General features: G+C 40.9%; 1 protein-coding gene across 1 annotated transcript in view; it reads left to right on the top strand.

The window, feature by feature from the left end:
* The window catches only part of SCML2 (Scm polycomb group protein like 2), a 60,630-nt gene extending 39,404 nt beyond the window's left edge, over nucleotides 1-21,226 (top strand). The window contains exons 8-14 of the mRNA XM_050902127.1: nucleotides 1,643-1,778; nucleotides 3,681-3,884; nucleotides 11,884-12,066; nucleotides 13,164-13,277; nucleotides 18,308-18,589; nucleotides 19,292-19,455; nucleotides 20,977-21,226. Coding sequence (XP_050758084.1) covers nucleotides 1,643-1,778; nucleotides 3,681-3,884; nucleotides 11,884-12,066; nucleotides 13,164-13,277; nucleotides 18,308-18,589; nucleotides 19,292-19,455; nucleotides 20,977-21,102 — 1,209 coding nt within the window. The 3' untranslated portion in view covers nucleotides 21,103-21,226. The remainder of the gene's footprint in view (nucleotides 1-1,642; nucleotides 1,779-3,680; nucleotides 3,885-11,883; nucleotides 12,067-13,163; nucleotides 13,278-18,307; nucleotides 18,590-19,291; nucleotides 19,456-20,976) is intronic.
* The last annotated feature ends 354 nt before the right edge of the window (nucleotides 21,227-21,580 follow it).

Here is a 21,580-nt window from a genome sequence, read left to right as displayed (position 1 = left end):
TTTGTATTTTGTTTTCATGCCTACATTTCTCCCGTTTCCTCCTCTTTCCCCTCAACTCGACCACCCATATTTTGCAGCATGGTGACAGACAACTGCCTCCTCAAAGAGTCCCTGCTCCAGAGGGGCCTTCAGGAATGTCAGACTTCAGATCAAAAGCTCAAACTTCCCAAGTGCATTTTTGTTCTTTGTATTAAGGATGGAGAGAGACCTTTCTGTCACCCAGTGTTAAGACACATAGGCAAGTCCTGACAAGTCATACATCACTACTTGGTTCAGTGTCTGACCTGAGCCACCTCATCTCATTCACAATGCAACGCTAAGCCTTGGCAGTCTATTCCTTATGTTCATGGTGATTCCACCCAGTGCCATATTGTCAAGTAGTTTCTCCAGCCAAACTTGTCTTCTCTGAACTGTAAGGGGCACAGAAATTTTCTTTGAAGTGCCCTGGATTTCAGAAGAAAATTCATTTATTCTTTATAGGTGTTGTGAAGAAGTTAAGCACTGCTGCTCTTAGGAAGGTGTATATTTTGATTGCTTTCTACATGATTTTTAATATATTATTTGGAAATTATGCTGCTTCTTAGAGTGTAAAGGATGAATACTGCTAAATGGAAGAGGGCTTAGCCTCCTTTAGCAACTTGACTGAATTTTCACTTTGCTATAGATCAATTTTAGCAGTAAATCCTTACCACATGAATAGCCAAGTCTCTGCTGCCTTCAGCAGTGTCAAGACCTTGGGTAATCTCTTATATTCCTAGTTTTTTTGGTAGGTAAGAGAATGAGAACATAATCTGTTCTCATGCAAGAATAAAAGGTGAAGGGAGAGGTGATGAGCTTGTCTCCAATTCATTATTTCTTTTATTTCCATGTATTTTCATAGCACGTCAAAGCACATTAGAAATGCCTTCCTTGTGCATGTCTGTCTTCTAAACCCCAGTCCAAACCAAATTACAATAAAATTCTCCTTTCCTCAGGTGGAAGGTAATGCACACTGACCAATTTCTCAATCTTTGTGCTGCAAACTCTGGTTGTCTGTCATATGATAAGCTGCAAACAAGTTTGGTTTGGGAAGGGAAAAGGTTTTGGCAACCCATGTGACTGGATTGTAACTACTGGTTTATTTGATATCTTGCGTAAAGCACCAATTCCTGAAAGTGATTACTTAAATTTCAGCCCCTTTGAAACAAGTTGAGGGAAAACCCAGGTGCACTGTAAAGTTGACACCTAAATGTGACTCAAGTTTTATATGGGAATATATACACAGCCCAACTAACTGATTTAAGTTGTGATAAACCCAGATGATTGGAAGGATATGGACAAGGAAAATAATCCAAAACACCTCTTCTGTACTTCCTAAGATTTAGAAGGGTCATGAATTAGTACATAAAGCTCATTCTTTTCCCACTTTTTAGATAGAGGTGGGTTTCTTTTTAAGTCATTTGTCTTCCACTGCTTTACTTAAGTAGCTGTAAATGCAAACTGACAGTCTTCCTTTCCTGGACTTTATCTTCTCTGCTGTGTGTGGTACTTTTGTAATAAGGAACCACGCACATTCAGTAAGATGGTAACTGATAGCAGAAAGGTTTTGCAGACTCCTTAAAAAACATTAAATGTTTTAACTTTGGGTTTTTTCTCTAAACAGAAAAAAATCTTGCCAGAACAACTGACTCCTGCATCTCCTTCTCCTCATTCTTCTCCTGAGGGCGACAATGGCACTACACAGATACTTAAAGATGGAATTAGTTTGTCTGGTGCAGCTGCATCAGTTATATCCACAGGTAAAAGGCAAAAAAACCCCTAATGACATTTTTAGTGTGAAATGGCTTCCATTTCAAGCAAACTAGTAGTGTCATTTTATGGAAAATGTGCTGCAAACTTATTACTGTACATCATTGTCCAGTTACCTTATTTTTTAAAGATATTCGTAGATGCTAACGTTACTTTTCAGAACTAGTATTTGATGCCTGCATTATAGCAAGAAGTGCTGGAGCACAGGGGCTTTTGATAGATCTGCTAGACCTGGCAGTTTGTTCCTGTCTGAAGAAGGGAACTGTACAGTTCTTTCATGTCTGTCCCACTCCTTAATGTATGAAATGGGAATAGATGTAGCTAAAAACCAATATGATATTCTGATATCACACAGGCTGTACTGTAATATAACAAAATAGAGATTTTTATCTCTGTATAGCCTTACATTAAAAGAAACAACTCAGACTGTTTAAACCAAATAAAGGTAATCAGAGGAAATACATTCCTCCTTCCTCTTATGTTTGCTTGTTTTTGAAATATGATGAAATGTATCTTGAAAAGGGTTGGCAAAAAAGAAATAAGCTAGTTAATGAACTAACTCATTGAGGAACTTGTAACCCTGTAGTGAAACAATTTGTATGTCGTCAACTGAAATCTCAGAACTTTCTAAAAACTCCATAAATTATGATAATTTTGTTTGGGGTGCTTTTTTACATTTCAGAACTGTTTTTACAATAGAAGTTGTCAGGCTCTTCTCACTCCCGACTTCAGTCATGGATGAGGGGAAAATATGTATGTTTCCTCGGAAAATAAACCTTTCAGGAGGCAGTTGTTTTTGAGCCCTGACAGAAGATGCCCTGAAAACTATTTTTGCTGATTTGTGTCTTTGATTATTTGTACAAATAGGTTTCCTTCAATTTGCAGACATCAGAGAGTGAGCAGATATGCATGAAGATATAAGATCATTGAAACACTTATAGAAGTACTTCATTTTTAAAAATCCACGTTTTTAACTAAGCCCAAATAATACTACAGTTCAGAAAATACGTCAGTCTTTTGTATAACAGAATGCTTAGGTTGTCTGCTTAGTCACCACAGGGGCACATTTTTTTCATTAAGCCGTAATAATGTCTTGGGTGCATTCCTGGTCATGTGACAACCAAGGCCAAAAAGAAAAAAAAAAAACACTTCAGTTATGGCTTTTCCCCATGTTTTTTCTGCCTTGCCATTCCTTTTGAAAGACAGTTTTGCATAGTCTCTATAAAAAGTAATTTCAGAAGTCCTATTTGATTGTTTTGTGCTAAGCTTTAAACCACCTTACAGTGTTTCTAGAGAAGTATGTTTATTTTATTTAGCAGAGAAGGCAAAATTGCAGTGTGGAAATCGTATATCAGTGGTGCGGGGCTGCTGAAGGTACAGACCTTCAGTAGCCATTATACATGCACATGTTAATGCTATATGGGTGCTTCAGAATGAGCATCAGTGATGGGTATATACCATAGGGTTGTCTTTGTTGCAGCTTCTCAAATAGGAGAAAAATTAGGGTAGTAACTTGGTAAGGCCAGCTTTTTAGAATCGTGTCTTGGTAGTTTAGAGTACCTACCAGTAATTCTTACTTTATTGGAACTAGTGCATGAACAGAGATTAGTCAAAATAAAAGATAAGCACAGATTATGACAGCTTTGTTACGTTAGCGGGGTAGAGAGGGGCTTTAGAGACCAGAAAGAAGTGGGTTTAGGACTCAGGCAGGAGAACCTTGATAGAAGAGACAGAGCACTTTTAGAGCATGCAAAAAGTATGTATGCATGTTCAGTTTCTGAGTTGACCGGTACGTTTTTTCCTTAAGATTAAAACTAAAAAGACGGTTTGCAGTTCTAACTTGGAAACGTGTCTTAGTTCCTCGGCAGTAAATATGGCTTGTTCTTTTTCAGTGTGTGTTTATGTCAACAAGCATGGAAATGCTGGGCCTCACCTGGATAAGAAGAAGGTTCAGCAGCTTCCAGATCACTTTGGACCAGGTCCTGTCAATGTGGTACTTCAACAGGCTGTACAGGCTTGTGTGGATTGTGCCTATCAATCCAAAACAGTCTTTGGATTTCTCAGATCTGGCCATCACGGAGGGGAAATGATAACTGGTATGTGAAGATGCTTTGTTTCTTCTATTTCTTCACTTGGTTGCGAACTTGAGGTAGGGCAGAAGAACTGAAGTAGCTGCAATGAGTTTATCATAGAATCATAGAATGGTTTGGGTTGGAAGGGACCTTAAAGATCACCTAGTTCCAACTCCCCTGCCAGGGACAGGGAGACCTTCCACTAGACCAGGTTGCTCAAAGCCCCATCCAACCTGGCCTTGAACACTTCCAGGAAGGGGGCATCCACAGCCTCTCTGGGCAACCTGTGCCGGTGCCTCACCACCCTCACAGTAAAGAATTTCTTCCTAATATCTAATCTAAATCTACCCTCTTTCAGTTTAAAGCCATTACCCCTTGTCCTCTTACTACATGCCCTGATAAAGAGTCTCTCCCCATCTTTCCTGTAGGCCCCCTTTAAGTACTGGAAGGCTGCTGTAAGGTCTCCCTGGAGCCTTCTCTTCTCCAGGCTGAACAACCCCAACTCTCTCAGCCTTTCCTCATAGGGGAGGTGCTCCAGCCACCTGATCATCTTCATGGCCCTTCTCTGGACCTGCTCGAGCAGGTTCTTATGCTGGGGGCCCCAGAGCTGAACGTAGTACTCCAGGTGGGGTCTCATGAGAGCGGAGTAGAGGGGGAGAATCACCTCCCTTGACCTGCTAGCCACACTTCTTTTGATGCAGCCCAGGATACGGTTGGCTTTCTGGGCTGCGAGTGCATGTTGCTGGCTCATATTCAGTTTTTAATCTACTAATACCTCCAAGTCCTTCTCCTCAGGGCTGCTCTCAATCCACTCATTGCCCAGCCTGTATTTGTGCTTGGGATTGCCCCGACCCAGGTGCAGGACCTTGCACTTGGCCTTGTTGAACCTCATGAGGTTTGCACGGGCCCACCTCTCAAGCCTGTCAAGGTCCCTCTGGATGGCATCCCTTCCCTCAAGTGATCTAACTGCACCAGACAGCTTGGTGTTGTCGGCAAACTTGCTGAGGGTGCACTCAATCCCACTGTCCATGTCGCCGACAAAGATGTTAAACAGCGCCGGTCCCAGTACTGACCCCTGAGGAACGCCACTCGTCCCTGCTGTCTGCTTGGACATTGAGCCATTGACTGCAACTCTTTGAGTGTGACCATCCAGCCAATTCCTTATCCACCGAGTGATCCATCCATCAAATCCATGTGTCTCCAATTTAGAGACAAGGATGTCATGCGGGACCGTGTCAAATGCTTTGCACAAGTCCAGCTAGATGATGTCAGTTGCTCTTCCCTTACCCATCAATGCTGTAACCCCGTCATAGAAGGCCACCGAATTTGTCAGGCATGATTTGCCCTTAGTGAAGCCACGTTGGCTGTCACCAATCACCTCCTTATTTTCCATGTGCCTTAGCATAGTTTCCAGGAGGATCCGCTCCGTGATCTTGCTGGGCACAGAGGTGAGACTGACTGGCCTGTAGTTCCCCAGGTCTTCCTTTTTTCCCTTTTTAAAAATGGGGGTTATGTTTCCCCTTTTCCAGGCAGTGGGAACTTCCCCGGACTGCCATTTCTCAAATATGATGGATAGTGGCTTAGCCACTTTGTCCACCAGTTCCCTCAGGACCCACAGATGCATCTCATCAGGTCCCATGGACTTGTGGACTTTCAGGTTCCTTAGATGGTTTTGAATCTGATCTTCTCCAATGGTGGGTGGTTCTTCATTCTCCCAGGCCCTGCTTTTGCCTTATGCATCTTGGGCGTTGTGGCTGGAGCACTTGCTGGTGAAGACTGAGGCAAAAAAGTCATTGAGTACCTGAGCCTTCTCCATATCCCAGGTAACCAGGTCTCTCGTTTCCTTCCGGAGAGGGCCCACATTTTCCCTAGTCTTCCTTCTGTCACCGATGTACCTATAGAAGCTTTTCTTGTTGCCCTTGATATCCCTGGCCAGATTTAATTCTATCAGGGCTTTGGCTTTCCTAACCTGATCCCTGGCTGCTCGGACAATTTCTCTGTATTCCTCCCAGGCTACCTGTCCTTGCTTCCACCCTCGGTAGGCTTCTCTTTTGTGTTTGAGTTTGTCCAGGAGCTCCTTGTTCATCCATGCAGGCCTCCCGGCATTTTTGCACCCTGACTTCCTCTTTGTTGGGATGCCTCGCTCCTGAGCTTGGAGGAGGTGATCCTTGAATATTAACCAGCTTTCTTGGGCCCCTCTTCCCTCCAGGGCTTTATCCCATGGTACCCTGCCAAGCAGATCCCTGAGGAGGCCAAAGTCTGCTCTCCTGAAGTCCAAGGCAGCGAGCTTGCTGTGCGCCCTCCTCACTGCCCTAAGGATCTTGAACTCCACCATTTCATGGTCACTGCAGCCAAGGCTGCCCTTGAGCTTCACATTCCCCACTAGCACCTCCTTGTTGGTGAGAACAAGGTCCAGCATGGCACCTCTCCTCATTGGGTCCTCCATCACTTGGAGAAGGAAGTTATCATCAGTGCATTCCAGGAACCTCCTGGATTGCTTATGCCCTGCTGTGTTGTCCCTCCAACAGATATCGGGGTGGTTGAAGTCCCCCACGAGGACCAGGGCTTGTGAACGTGAGGCTGCTCCTATCTGTCTGTAGAGGGCCTCATCCACTCAGTCTTCCTGGTCGGATGGCCTGTAGCAGACCCCCACTATAATGTCCCCTGTCCCTGCCCTCCCTTTAATCCTGACCCATAAGCTCTCAGTCAGCTCCTCATCCATCCCCAGGCTGAGCTCCATGCACTCCAGCTGCCATTGACATAGAGGGCGACACCCCATCCTCATCTCCCCTGCCTGTCCTTCCTAAAGAGCCTGTATCCTTCCATTCCAACACTCCAGTCATAGGAGCCATCCCACCACGTCTCCATGATGCCAATAAGATCATAGCCCTGCAGGTGTGCGCACGTCTCTAAGTCCTCTTGTTTATTCCCCATGCTACATGCGTTTGCATGAAGGCATTTAAGCTGGGCCCCTGATGAAGCTGACTTACTGGCTGGAGTGGCTGGAATTCCTTTGTGCTGCTCTTCAGGTGCTCTCCTGCTGACTGGTGATCCCTCTCCAGGCTCTGGGCGTCTATTGCTGGCACTGGCATCAAACTGGTAGGAGTGGCATGGATTTAGGTTCCCTTCCCTCGGTAACTTTAGTTTAAAGCCCTCTTTACCAGCTTGGCAAGCCTATGACCAAAGATGCTCTTCCCCTTCTCTGACAGATGGACCCTGTCAGCCCCCAGGAGACCAGGTTTCTCAAAGCAAGTCCCAAGGTCTAAGTTGCCAAACCCCTGGCTGTGGCACCAGTCCCATAACCATTTGTTGATTTGCCAGATTTGACTGGCCCTTTCAAACCCCTTCCCTTTGACCAGGAGGATTGATGAAAAACCTACCTGTGCTCCAGAGTCTCTTGCCGCTGCTCCCAGGGCTCTGTAATCCTTCTTGATGCTCCTCAGACTGCTCCTGGCTGTATCACTGGTGCCCACGTGAAACAACAGCAGTGGATAATAGTCAGTGGACTGTACGAGGCTTGGTAGTCTCTCGGTGACATCCCTGATACGAGCCCCTGGTAAGCAGCAAGCAGCACACCTCTCTAGAGAGTGTGTCAGGTTGGCAGATGGGTGCCTCCGTACCTCTCAGAAGGGAGTCACCTGCTGCTGTCACCCGGCGCCTTTTCTTAGTTGCACTGGTTGTTATACCAGCGTATATATCACTTTTGTAACTATTTAAGCACAGTCAAGAACATATACTTGTGAACTCCTTTACTAAGAGAGTATTGGTGGTGTGTGATTTATCTCACTCCGGGTCCAGGAAGATTTGAAGAGTTCTTTAAATTAGAATTTAGCAATAGCAGTGTTAAATTACATATACACAGTCCAGTTAGATTCTTATACTAAGTAGAGCTCGTGCACCTCATTTAGCGGCTGTAGCCAAACATTTGTCAAGTAAACTCAGTACAAGTGAAATACCAGCTTTATTAATTCAAGTCATTCGCATAATCTTATCCATACATAGTGTTTGTGTTCTTAATGCCTTAACCAAGTGGGTGAAAAGTTTCAAACTAATGTGTTTAGCTTCCAGGCAAGTGATTCCACATGTTAAAGTTGCTGCTTCTTCCCTTCCCCCATTCTCCAGAATTGTAGCAGTATCTTAGGTCAGTGTTCATCCACCTATGTCCTCTATTATGGAATAGGTTTATTTCTGCTACATATTAATGGCAGGTCTACAGATAAATTATCTCTATATCTCAAACTGAATAGCTACTGCTTGACACTTTTTTCCTTCTAGGCTAGGAAATATTCTATATAGCAGTTAGCACATCAATTCATAATTCCATCACTGGCGATAAAAAGACTTTGTGTTACTTTAATCTCCTTACATTAACAGCACATGTGAAAGATGATTAGTGGAATACAGGTTCAATTAAACTCTCATAAAGATGTTGCTGTCTAACAGTATTTAAAAAGCAGCACCCAGACCCGCGTATAGCAGAACTACAGTAAGCCTTGCTTATGTGTCCCCAAGAGTTTGTTCACAAAATGGATGCTGCTCTCTGCTGTGTGGTAAAGGTTTAATGGCATTGTATATATGTGGTTTTGAAATGCATATTGCTTTATTTTTGCAAGATATATGAAAGTTTATTACATTATTAATACTTTGCTGTACCTAATTCAGACAAGTCAATTTTCTTGAACAAAATGCACTGAGATGTGCCTTGCCAGTATTCTGTTTGTGATTGTTTATTACAAAGGACTGAATCTTAGACCAGTGGCGTATCTGGGCTGTGACTGAATAGTTGAAAATAATTATTTCACAGAGGAGAAAGAAATTTCAGAATCTTTATGTAGCTGTGGTTTGTTTACATTCAAAAATTCTGTATAAAAAAGAATTACTGTTCTGCACCTGGCTTCACCCCAAGGCCTGGATTCAGAGAAATCAGCTCTGTAGCCCTGGATTTGAGGAACTGGGCGATGTGGACTGCTCCTGAAGCAGCGTCCTGGTCCAGGTGATAGCGAGCCATAAGACCCCAGTGGGTTTCTGGTGTTCTTGAGCTCTTGCCTTCTCATTGGCTTGTCAAACAGGTTGCTGAGAAGCAGGTGAGCAAACACTCCCTGTCATTTTATCAAAAATTTGTATGTGATGCATTTTGAGAAGCACAAAATGTGACTTAGGTTAATGTAGTACATTACAACCAGCTATGCATGTGAACAGTCAGGAAGAAGAGGAAAGCTACAGTAGAATAAAATGAAGAATTACAGACTGAAATTGTGAGATTGTTTTCTTGTAGAGTTTTTGTTTGAAAGTGGTTTTGGAGTGTGGTTTGTTGTTCAGGGTTGGTTTGTTTTTTTTTTTTTTAGACTGGCAAGAAAAAAAAAATATGTTGCAGCAGAGAATAAGCAAAGAAATCTAAATCTTTTGTGGACTGATACTTTCATGACGAGTATTATACCTGCCGTAGGAGGAAACTGTATGCTGATGAGGACGTGGATAAAATCTTGCTCGAATGCATGTGAATGATTAGCGGGTTCTTTTGGTTCAGCTGCCAAAGAAAATAATTGTTTTGAATAGAATTGAATTCAGGATTTTTCCATCTTTTTTTACTCAAACAAAAGCACAAACTGTTTTATTTTTGCTTGATGCATAAGGTTTCAATTCAGGCAAATATAACTGAAAGGAAATTAAAGGCTTGATTAGGAAGCCCACTAATGGTGGTGGTGGTATCAGCCCTTTTTTTCTCCTTGTAGCACAGAGACTATGGCGTTTGGTGGGATGAAATAGACTGAGGCTCAGATAAATCTTCTCAAGCAGAGAATTAAAATCAGACTCTTGGGTGAGTTTCTTCACTATCAGACAAACACATTTCTCTGATAGGTTAGCTCTCAGCCTTTCTCCTGGCTTGAACCTGGTATTTAAAACATACTTACACGATGGAAGGTGAAGAAATGAGAATGACTCTTCACCCCGGGGCTGGGATTGTACACACAAGCTCCAGTCCCTGTTTATTTGTCATTAAAGGTTGAGGTTAGTGCACCTCAGAAGTACTCCTCTTTATTTTTTCCCCTAGCATTTATCTGGGAAGTAAGAAGCTTATGTTGTTCCCAAGCAGAGCAGACAGTTGAGCCTATGGATCTGGATCCCACACCCTTGGTTGGAGTCCATATGATTGCCCTCGGGTGTTCAGAGTACAAGGGAGCTGTGTTTGCACTGAATCTTTATTTGTGGATTTTTCCCATGGTATGTCTTGCTGGGGCAGTCACATTGCCTCAGCTGTTTCTTGCTTTACCCTCCTGACAACTCTAAGATAATATTGTTCTTTTCAATGCTTCTTTTCAAAATGAGAAATTAAGGCGTGGAGAATGAGTGATTTCCCCAAGGTCATATAAGAAGATCTGTAAGGCTATTATAAAGCATTTTAAATTTTTGCTGTAGCTGACTACTACCTTGCAGTAAATTTGTCAGGGGATGAGGCTGTGCTAGGTCTCACAGCCCATTTGCTCTCCAGAACTGGTTGAGTTCCAAGCAAAAATTTGCCTTCGGAGACCCCTTCCCCAAACAGGAGGTAGAGGACCTTGTGTCTGAGTGACATGTGGGACTGTGAATCATTAGCGTTTCATTTGAACGTTGGAGCCTGGAAAAACCAAATGGGTCATGGAAACATGTTGGTCCGGGATTTGTCCCTGTAGTACTGACTCTTAAACTTTAAGCACTTGCATTGGGTCAGTCTGTCATGAAAGCAGATGAGAGAGGTAGCATGTTGTTGCTGATGCTAGCTGGTTAACTTGCATTAACTCTAATCAGAAGCTTCCTTACATCAACAGTGTAAGTAATTGACACTTCTGATTTCCTAAGGAAGCCTAAAATATGCTAAACTTGGGGCTTTTTCTTTGGTTTTGTGTATATTATCTGTCTCTTTTGTAACACAATATGGAAATGTTCGTTAATTCAGATCTGTGAATAAAAGCTTTCTTGTCATTTCTCGGGTTTTGGGTTTTTTTTCAAATGCATCTCCTACCAACAAAATGTGATCCTTTAAAGCTCTACATATCGTTTGGAAACTTATGTTAGCAACAGAAAGCTGCATGACAGGCTGAAAACGAAGAAGACAAATTGATGCATAAACCTGGTGTTTGTGCCGCTTCTTTCTAGCCCTAAGCTTAAGTTATGAGTTTGTTCCTGCTCTCTCATAATGTCTTTCTAACCAGAAGTAACTAAGAGTTTCAGCTAATGTAATGGTAATTATTTATCCGTATATTGGTAGTATTGAGTCTTTTCAAAATCTTACTAATTTTCACAAAAAAGGAAAGTATCATCAGCTGCAACACTCTGTTTGGGGGGCAAGGAAGGAGGTTAAGTACAAGACATAGGCACGTGTCCAGGCTCTTTGTAATCGCTCAGTTTAAAAGACACCAGATCCATTTGTGGCTGTTGTGGTATCTCTGCCACCTAGCTCCTGTTGAAATAAATGGGAGCTTGACCACTGTAGTGTTGACAGCAGGATAGATTTCTCTAGTGATAGCAAGTGGTAAAACAGTTTCTGTAGTTAGAATTTCAGTGGTAATGGATGCCAGCACATTACCACAAGTATGCTCAGTTCAGTTAGAAAAAAAAAATCTTAAAGTTGTTTACATCTTCCTTTTTTTTTTTTTTTTTTTTTTAGCAAGTACTGTAAAGGGTCTTTTTTGTGTTATCTCCTGCAAATAGTTAGTGGAGAGCTTGCTGTTTTATAAGCAAACAACAGAAACTACACATAAGGTTTTGGTGATGAGGGAATAGTTGCAAGTTTTGTTATGCTGGTGTGAATCTAAAATTATTTTATTAAAATAAGTTCTCATAGAGTAAATTTAAACTGGCATGAATCCAAGGGAAGGTAAAATCAGGATGTAAATTTGTTAAACTACCAGAATGATTGTTTACTCCTCTCATGTCTTGTGTGGTTTAAATTAAATCTGGATGTCTTCTCCTTTAAGTTAATGATGGTGTTTTATTATACTTCATGATGCTTGAGGGGTGTTTGACATCATCTTCTTATTCACAGCTTCCTTTGATGGGGAAAAGCACGCCATCAATCTTCCTTCTGTAAACAGTGCATCGTTTGTCCTACGCTTCTTGGAGAAACTCTGCCACAGCCTACAGTGTGATAATCTCTTTAGTAGCCAACCTTTCAGCCCTTACATGGGATGTGCACACAGTCCTACGGAGTACGATAGGAACAAACCAGGTACTGTTAAACAACTGTTACTTTCAAGCACTGATATTTTTTAAAAGTGTGGCAACTTTATGAAATGCAACTTTTTAATCTGTCTTTCTATGATGTGAATTGATTGAAACGAATACGCTTCAGTTCTTAGTGAATTGGTTCCAGTGCAGTAGTACTTTGACAGGATGGGATAGCTCATACCACATGTGCAGAAATCATTTTGTTCAGCAAGCTCCTTGTAACCAAGCCAGGAAACATATGTATTGTACCACTGTGATACTGCTAAAAGGACAAGCTCAAAACTTCACATTTCATTTGTTACATTTATGTTCGGATCATAAAATAAACTTACAAAGAGATACTTAAGAAGGGGCTTGCCCTGAAGGGGAATTCAGTCTAGCCATTCCCATACCAGTAAAAGGTCCTTTCTTCCCTCTTTATTCACCTTACTCAGTAGTGGCTCCAAAAATTTTACATTCTACTATGTACAGTCCAGTCTCCTAGTAGAAAAGGTGGGTTTTGCAGGTGGCTGCTTGTGATATTTGTATGAGGCCAATATCTTTGTCTGCTGCACCAGGAGCATAGAGTGAGGAGGAAATGATATGACTTGTGCAAGATCTCCCATCAGGTTGTTTGCGGGGCCTGGTATTACAAGTCCCAGCCCAAGGGTTACCAGGAGCCATAGCTTAGAAAATCTTGATGTCAGGGCAATTTCAGAAGATTCATATTGGGTGTGAAGCTTCCTCATAGCTGTCTGATAGCCAAATCTGTCTTCTGGATGCTGCTATAGAAAAGAAAATATTCTCCCCCCGCCCCCCCCCCCCCCCCCCCCCCCTTTCCAATGGAGAAATTATGTTTATAATTGTCTGTCATATGAAAGTCATTAGTTTTAACTCTTTTCAGAAAAGTAGCCAGGGTCAAGGTAATTTGGGTGATGACAGTATAAACTAAGCTGTACTTCAGCTTTGAAAGTGTGTCGAAATGACTGAGTCTGTGTGACACAAGAAACTGAACTGTAACCCAGTGAATGGCTGATGTATGTCTTTGCTTTTGTCCCTGGACTTTCCCCATGAGCAGCTTTATGCTAGAATAATAGGTGGTGACTTTCCTTTTCACAGCAAAAGAAGAAATACCTGAAAACAGGAGTGCTAAACGATACTCTCAGGACTCTCCGCCATATACTGCTCCTCTTTCCCCTAAGCTTCCCAGAAATGATGCTCATCCATCTGAAGGTAATTACATTATGTCAGGATTATGTATGAGGATTATTTATGGTTTCAGTATTTCCAGTCAAAAAGGACCGAGTTCAACGTGTGTGTCTGGTTTGTCTCTAGCCTTTGACAGGTCAGGGTGAAAGTATGTTAATTATTGATCACTGGCACAGATTTTGCACTTAGGGAAGATCTCCTGCAAGTTCCAGCAATCCTTCTCCTAAACCTGCTAGCCTTTTTTGTGAAGGGACTCAGGCAAATAGGTGACAGATGAAGCCTCCTGCTTCATATATGGCTATTTAGCAGAAAACCAATTGCCTCGAAATGGATTAGGAGATAAATTGGAAGCAACTCTTAATGACTCTAGGCTGGGGCCATTAAGTGCGTAAGGGTGTAGCTTGATGATACAATTCAGCTGAGTTTATGGCTAGCTGCCACTGAAAGTTGTGCTACTCCTGCTTTCCTTGCCTCCTTGTCCCTGCAGTGGGTCCCAGGCCCCGCAGCTGGGTGGTGAGCTTGAACCAGTGAGCAAAAGCACAGAAAACATTTTGGTGAAGCGAAGAGTAGTTTGCAGCTTACTTCTCTGGACTGACTCATTGTGGACTCGAATGAGCACAGGGAAGGGTTGAATAAAATGCAGCCATGGCCAGGGGAGCAGCGAAGCCTCTCTGTGGCAGCTGACTGTTAGATTGATTTAGCTCACTGATGAATAGCACCTTTTCCTGTGCTGCAGCTCAGCTGCGGTAACTGAGCACATGTCTAGTCTTAGTCTGCCTCAGATGTGAAGTAAAGCATCTGTTTAAACCTCAGTGAGAGAGACTTATGAAAATGTACGTTTTCTTACTCTGCATTTGCTACTTAACTGGTTAAGCCATGGTAACTTGTTGATGTTGACTCATCCCATCTGATACATGCTTTCTCTTGCTGCAAGATACTTGCACAGCATTTCCAAAGGCTTTTTTGAAATATGACAGGGATTAGTTATTTCTTCATATGATTTTTTTTTCTTCTTTTTGGAGATCCTGGGGTCATTTTCTGTCTATTTAGCATCAGTGGGGTCAGAATGATCTCTTTTTCTGTGCAGATTAAAAAGCCATAGGACTACAGTTAAAGCAGAAGAGGATATAAAATTAAAATGTTCAAAATGATAGCTTATTTTAAATGGTACATCTTATTCTTTTATATCTGTGTAGCGTATTCATTTCTTCGTATATAATAGCAGCAGCAGGAAATACAGTTCTGCATTGATTATTGATTTCTGTGTCTTTCCAAAAGAAGTACTGGCTTAATACCACAGATGTATTGTACGCCTAAGTCAGGTATTTCTGATAGGTAACTTAAGAAGTGTAGAGCACTTAATTATACTCAAATGAAGTTGTTTCTGTTGGAGCAAAACAAATGTTTGAGTAGATCTGCATTATCTTGTAAGAAATCTTCCTTAGAGAAAACATGCATGCACATACTGCTTTTTAATCCTTGTTGGCTAATGGATCTCTTTTACAGATGAAGTCAATGTACTCCTTAAAATACATTTTAAGATCAATAGTTCATTATAAAGTGCAGTTAGTTGGATAAAAAAATAATTAAAATAAGTGGTTTGCCATGGTTTCAGAGGTTTGAATTTGTACTCTGTGCACTTCAAGAGGCAAAGTGTTCTCTAGTGTTGTGTTTCCCATTAGGGCAATGTCCTCTGCTGAAAATCTGGAGGTAATTTTATAGCGGTCAGTCATGGGTTGGTTAGCGAGAACGAGCTGCCCCCAAAAAGTTCTGGTTCCATTGAGACATAGTTGTCTTGAAATAGTTGTTTTGAAATATCATTTGAAGGCAAAATGGAATAATTGTGGGAAAGGGTCTTTAAAACAGCTCATTTTCCTTCTGATCTGCTCAGGGATATGTTTTGCAGATTTTGCTGTCTTTCCTGCTCACTAGCAGTTTCTTCTTAAAGTTATGAAAGATAAAGGAGGGGGGAGTGGGGAATAACTCAGTCTCCCTCCCCCTGAAAACAGAGTGTTCTTACTACTGAGGCCAATTACATCATTCCCGTTATGTATGAGGCAGAACAACTGGCTTCTAATTCCCAGAAGAGCTTCAAGAAAACAAAACGTCCGATTCCTGCTAAGGCCTTCAGTGTTTAAACAGTCTGTTGTCATCCTTACATTTGAAACATAAGGCCTTTTATTAATCTACCCAGAGATCAGGCATTCTGCAGTGGAACCTCCCGTCTCTTTCCATACTACTGTTATTCACAACTGCTCAAAATGTCGAGGTAGAAGTGTGTCATTTGTTGCTCCATGGATTGCAGAGCTCCGTTTGCTAGATGCCAATTTTGAATCAGCTGTCATACCAGTTGACCACTTTTTCGACAAGATTGCAGCTGCGTTTTGTTTGTAGAGAAGCTAGGTGGATGGAAAGGAAAGTGGATTGGACACAGTGGATTGCAGAACAGAAACACCTTCTCTAAAAGATGATGGGAAATGTGCCAGCTTTTCCACCTTGTGTATGTGAATTGAGAATTTACAGTAAGATAAATTCAAATGATGGTATCTTGGGAAAAAAGCAGAGTTGATCTTTCCCAGCCCTATTAACTATTGTTTACTTTAGGATATATAACATCAGAGAGAAACCTGGGATATAATTGGAATAAATATAATTAAATTCTTTTGTAATACAGTCAATTTTAAAAATCTTTTTGTCTTCAGAAATCTTGACAAGGATTACGTAAAGCGATTATTTAAGAAAACCCGTATATTTGGGACCTCTGCTTGTTGACTATAAAAACTACAAAAAGGTTTTTTCTTAATATATTACATGGAGTTGGCTGATTTATGCTTCATTACTCTAGTTGAAACTTTCTGCTGGGGAGTATTGTCTCCATTGTTTCATCCTGCCTTTCAAGACTTCTGAATACTGAATCTACAGGTTCAGTCAGCTAAACCTTAGGCTCCTTCATATAGCTTTGCTGTAACTATTTAAAGTATCACCTCTACCTTTTGGTCTTGGACTGAGATTTCTGTTAGTGGTTTCATTCTCTACAGTTCTAATTTTCCCTTGGTTGGCTACCTTTTAATTTTATAGTGCGTATCATTGACTACATCTCTTAAAGTCTCTCTGAAATTGTATAGAAAGATGGCTGTTGTTTTTCATTCTGGTAAGTTGCTGCACCTGCTTCAAGCTGACAAATGTGAAGAAGTTAGTTTTCTTGTTTGTTTGTTTGTTTGTTTTCCTTGAAAACCTCAGTAGTTGCTTCTTTGCTTTTGTGATTCAAATCTAACAAATGAGAAGGTTTTGCAGTGGTTGTTTTGAGGGTTGTGTATGTGAAAGAGAATGGCTTGTGTCCATAAAAGCTTCTTTATTTCGTGACTATCAAGTTCAGTAAAAGATGTTACATGGTCTTGCAGATCTTGCCTTACTGAATTCACTAAGTATGGAGCTGGCTCTCTGAGTGCCTTTGTTCCCTTTCAGGATTATGCCATCTGAAGACCAAAATACGCTTAACAGTTCTTCACTGCACTCCACTTTAAACAGGTTTCAGCAGAGAACCTGAGGCCTCATGAAGCAAGTTGAAAACATGCTTGAGAAGCTCACTGGGTTTTTTAGGAAAATACTCTTCCTTTAGTTTTAATTGGGTATTCGCCCAAGAAATTCTTGAAAGTTGTCATATAAGAAGGGTAGTAAAAAGCTTATTTCAGGAACTTGTTTCACAGAACATACCAGTTCTTATTCCAAGGAATACGCTGCTTCACTAGCATATGTTTTATAACTTCACTAGAGTAATTTTCAAGATGGTAGTGTGGGGTTTACACTTCTGTGAACCTGTTAGCTGTATTTTCCAGCTCTTAACTTTCCTGCCAAAGCAGCATTTGTTTCATACAGATTTGTACATCATGCTTCCAATTTATTTCTCAGGCTAGATATTGGCCTGGTGCAAACGCAGAAGAATATGTATGATTGCTAGAGAATGGAGTGGTGTTCTCATTGATTTGTTGGGGTTTTTTTTCTCACATAACATGTTTCTCCCAATCAGACCTGAATTCGGTTGACTGAGAGTGGAATTTTCAGTCACCAAGCAAACCTGGCTCCTGTCTCATGGCACAGGGAAAGGGACCCGCTGAACTCTGCTCATCTGGCTTAGAAACAGTATTGACAGGCTCTAAAAATTCACGAGTCTTCTAAGCGGGTTTTGTTTGTGTTTTGCAGGGTAGAAATTAGCTGATAAGTGATAAGAACTAAAAAGGGGAATGTTGTTATACTCCCTTCCTGAGACCTGATTCTTTAATTTTTTTTAGATTGCTCAGTGGGTTCAATAATTTACATGTATCTTTAGCTTTCCAGAGTCTGTGCTCATAGACCCTGCCCTGTGCAAAGAACTAACTGTATGTAGATACAGTGTTGTAGTCAAAACGTGTTACGTTAGTGTGCTGTACCTGGCACTCTCAGCCATCTGTGGCTTTGCCTGTAACCTGTTTGATTTTTAATGATGGCCTCTGTGTCTGAATGTATTGGGATCTAGAGATGGTAGTTGTCCACTTGTTTATGAAGTTAATGACTCCCTCTGCTGTTTAGAACAAATTAAACAATTGTTAGTTAACATGAGAGTTTTTATTTATATTACAAATTTCTTGCAAGATAAATGTAACACGCTCTTAATGGTTAGCTTTTTGAGAATATGTTTAAAAAAAGATAATGAAAATGCCTGACTAAGATTGTTTGATACATCACTATTAACGTCAGAGAATTTTACCCAAAAAAATTTCCTCTGTCACTTCCCTGTTCATAGTATTTAACAAATACAGCTGAAATGATTTATTGAAGACTGTCTCAAACTTGACATATTAAATCTTTTGCTACAAAAAATATTTCAAAAATACAGTAAGAGCCCCATGATTACTTGAGGAAAAGGGGCAAACATTCAGCAGCAGTGATTGCCTCATAGGAGATTTGTTAACAGGTTTACAATCTGTCAGTATCTTTAAGAGAACATAGCAAGGAGTTAAATAACAAGGGTGTAACATCCATGACGTTGAACATATTGATACTTGCTTTTTGTGTAGCAGAAACATTACCTATAGAGGAAAACAGCACTTCCAAAGAACACCGATTTTCTGAGGACTCTATGGATTCTGCACTTAGTTCTGTAAATCCTTCAAGCCCGACCTGTCGAAATTCCACGGAATATCGTACTTCAGGGAGTGCAGCGTATTACAGAAATTCCCTTCAGCCAGTGACTGCTACCTCAAATTCAGCCCCAATCCTGCGCAGGCTGTCCTTGAGCTCTGCTGGGAGCAGTGGTTACTATGAAGTTAGTAGGAATCGAATACAGAGGCGGATTGAAGGTATGCTATATAACTAAACTTTCCAAAGTATATAACTGCTTTTATTAACGTACAAAATCCGAGAGTTATGAATGAAGAAGTTCTTTGCCATAGAAAAGCTTGCACATGGAGTGAAATGTGCTGTTGCCAGGCATGTCAGCCTTGCTAATGTAACTGCAAACGCAGAACGTAAGCCTGTTAGAACCAACACTGCGGTGCAAGCCGGGAGGGGTCTTGCCTGCTGCACCTTGCCCTCACTGCTGTTATGGACTCTGCAGCAGGCCAGACCAAGGAGGGCTAGTTAAATGCAGCTCACTGCTTGAGCATCTTATCAACTATTATCGTGTTGCTGAAATATGGGGATAGAGTTTCCTCCTGTCCCTCCCTCTGTCTGCACAGCTTAACTTGCCTTTGCCACATTCCCAATTAATGGTGTATTGGGACCCAAGAGCCAAGTACAAGTCAAACTACTCGCTCTAGGTATGTCATAGTGCTAATGTTTATGCTGCTGTAAATATTTGCCATTATATAAGGCATTTAAAGACAAATGGAACAGTTCAATATTATTTGGAGGAAAATAAAACATCTTTCATTTTAATATATTGCAAAGAATGCATAATAAAAGCCGCACATTAATATTAAATGTCTTATGCAAAATGAAATGTGTTATCCCTGTATAGACTAGTGATACTTCTTCCTTTCACAATATTTTTATACTAAAAGCTGCAAGTTCCACAACTGGACCGGATCTGAATTCACTAAAAAGGGAACCTTCAAGAGTATTGAATAAGGATCCTTCCACCTGGTCAATAGAGGAAGTAATGCGTTTTGTGAAAGAAGCTGATCCACAGGCACTGGCTCCACATGCAGAACTCTTTAGGAGACATGTATGATGCATATCGATTCTGTTCTAGTAGATTGTGTGTCACGTTAATGTCTTAAAACACAGCTTTCAAGTCTATCGCTTTATTTGCAGTTGAAGGTAGAATAGACCCTACTTGTATATTAGAGGGAGGCTGAAAATTATTTTTCCATCTGAAACTCCTCCTGCAGTATATTTTCTGTGTTCCAGTCTTGTTAGACTAAAGTAAATACTCACTGCTTTCCAGCTTCATAGAAAGCCAATACTGGAAGTATCCAAGTTCTAATGGTCAACATTCATGGTACCCCTGTCATCCCTGGTACCTCTAGAGAAGATGGCTTTCTCATGTACAGTATGGGGCATTTGGCCTACATAGACGACACCTCTCTAAGGCAGTCTGTTTTGGAGACTGATTATCCCAAGGTAGAGATGCTGTTATGCCTCCTTAGCTTTACACTTGGTCATTAATACTAAAATTCAAAGAATCAATTGAAATGTTGAATTCATCTGTTTTTCAAAACAATGCGTAGGGTTTCACAAGATCTAACTAGATGTTGTATTTAGAGAGATAAACTGTGTTAGTTTCTCTGTGCTGTTTTTGGTCTCTGCTCTTCCTTCTCACTGTGCTTTTCTATGGCAGGTTGCTCAGCAAAGAACTGCTTTCTTATTTCATTGTGTATATGGCCCTCTGAAAAGAGGTTGGCTTTCTCTTTAGTAGTATTTCACCCTTGTTCTGCACCAGCTCCTACTAACAGTTAAATCTCAGAGTAAGCTGGAAGGAAAACTCAAAATAACCTTTAATGGAGCTTCCTGTCTTATGTTTTATTCTTAGTTGTATAACAAGACTAAATGTCACTTGTTTTTTGTCAGGTTTATGTTTAAAAAAAATAAGACAGAGTGGTTTTCTTTATGGTGTTTTAAAGAACTAATTGCCTGTCTACAGTATGTAATGCTACTAAGAGCTTAGGACTGTCACATTTCAGCAGCTTCTCAACCAGGCAGTTGAAATCTGACTAAGTTGTCCTTGGTCTTGATCCTAACAATCTGTCTGGTTTAACCTGGACATAGATCTGTCTTATTTCACGGATTTAGATGGTTTGTAACCCCTTCCTCCGTGTGACTGTTTTCATGAGCATGCCAGAATCCTCTCGCAGCTGTGTTCAAGGTTCAGTGCAAGGCCTCAGTGCTTGGATCATTTAATCTCTAACTGCACAGACCTTCCTTTGCAGCTTCTTTTTTTTTTCCCTTGACCCATTCACTTTTTTTCCCAGCTGGTACCTAATTTTGAGGACTATTTGGTCAGTTTCTTTTACTTACTGTAATTTTCTTCAGCATCTTAAATACTTTAATCATACATTAAAAAAATACTAAAATAAATTAAATTTCGGTGGCCATCTGTAAATATCAAATTATGCTAAGTTACTGTTTTATATATAGTAGATAAATTTTTACTACAGTATAAACAAATACGATGTACTTTCCAGTTTTACCATGCAGCTTGTTAAAGTAGTTATATGTTGTTGTGTTTATTCTCTTCCTTCTGCAGGAAATCGATGGGAAGGCACTACTCTTACTGAGGAGTGATATGATAATGAAATATATGGGACTGAAGCTGGGGCCTGCCCTAAAGTTGTGCTACCACATTGAGAGACTTAAACAAGGAAAGTACTAGCCAGTGGGCATACCACAAATATGTGTGTTCGTATCACACCGAGCTCTCAGGTTCACAGCCATCGCCTTTATTTGAAACTATTTTGCTGATATAAATCATCTTTATTTTTTGAAAGTGCTCTCAAAATGTAAAAAAGACATTCAGGATAAAGGGGGGGTGGGGGGGAATCTGTATTACACTCTAGTATTTTGCGAACTATTTCAGAAAGTTTGCAGGGAAGGACAGTTGGTCGTACTGGGAGCAAGCAGGTCTGGTAACAGTGCTCTCCGAATCCTGAAAACTGTGTTCTCTGTTACAGACTTCAGCCAACGTGTTCATATTCAGAACCAAAACAGCTGAATCCCAAAGGAAAATAATAAAACAAACCAGCATCAGGTGTTAATAATTTTTACAGGGGTGGCTGTCAACTTTTATATTGCAAGAAAAATTTAAAATAGAAGATCTCATCTCTGTAGTGAATACTGTGTCTGGTCCTCCA

The sequence above is a fragment of the Gymnogyps californianus genome, chromosome 1, assembly GCF_018139145.2.
Source record: "Gymnogyps californianus isolate 813 chromosome 1, ASM1813914v2, whole genome shotgun sequence".
Taxonomy (NCBI): Eukaryota; Metazoa; Chordata; class Aves; order Accipitriformes; family Cathartidae; genus Gymnogyps; species Gymnogyps californianus.
Note: the sequence above shows the minus strand (reverse complement) of the source record. Positions and strands in the feature narration are given on the sequence as shown.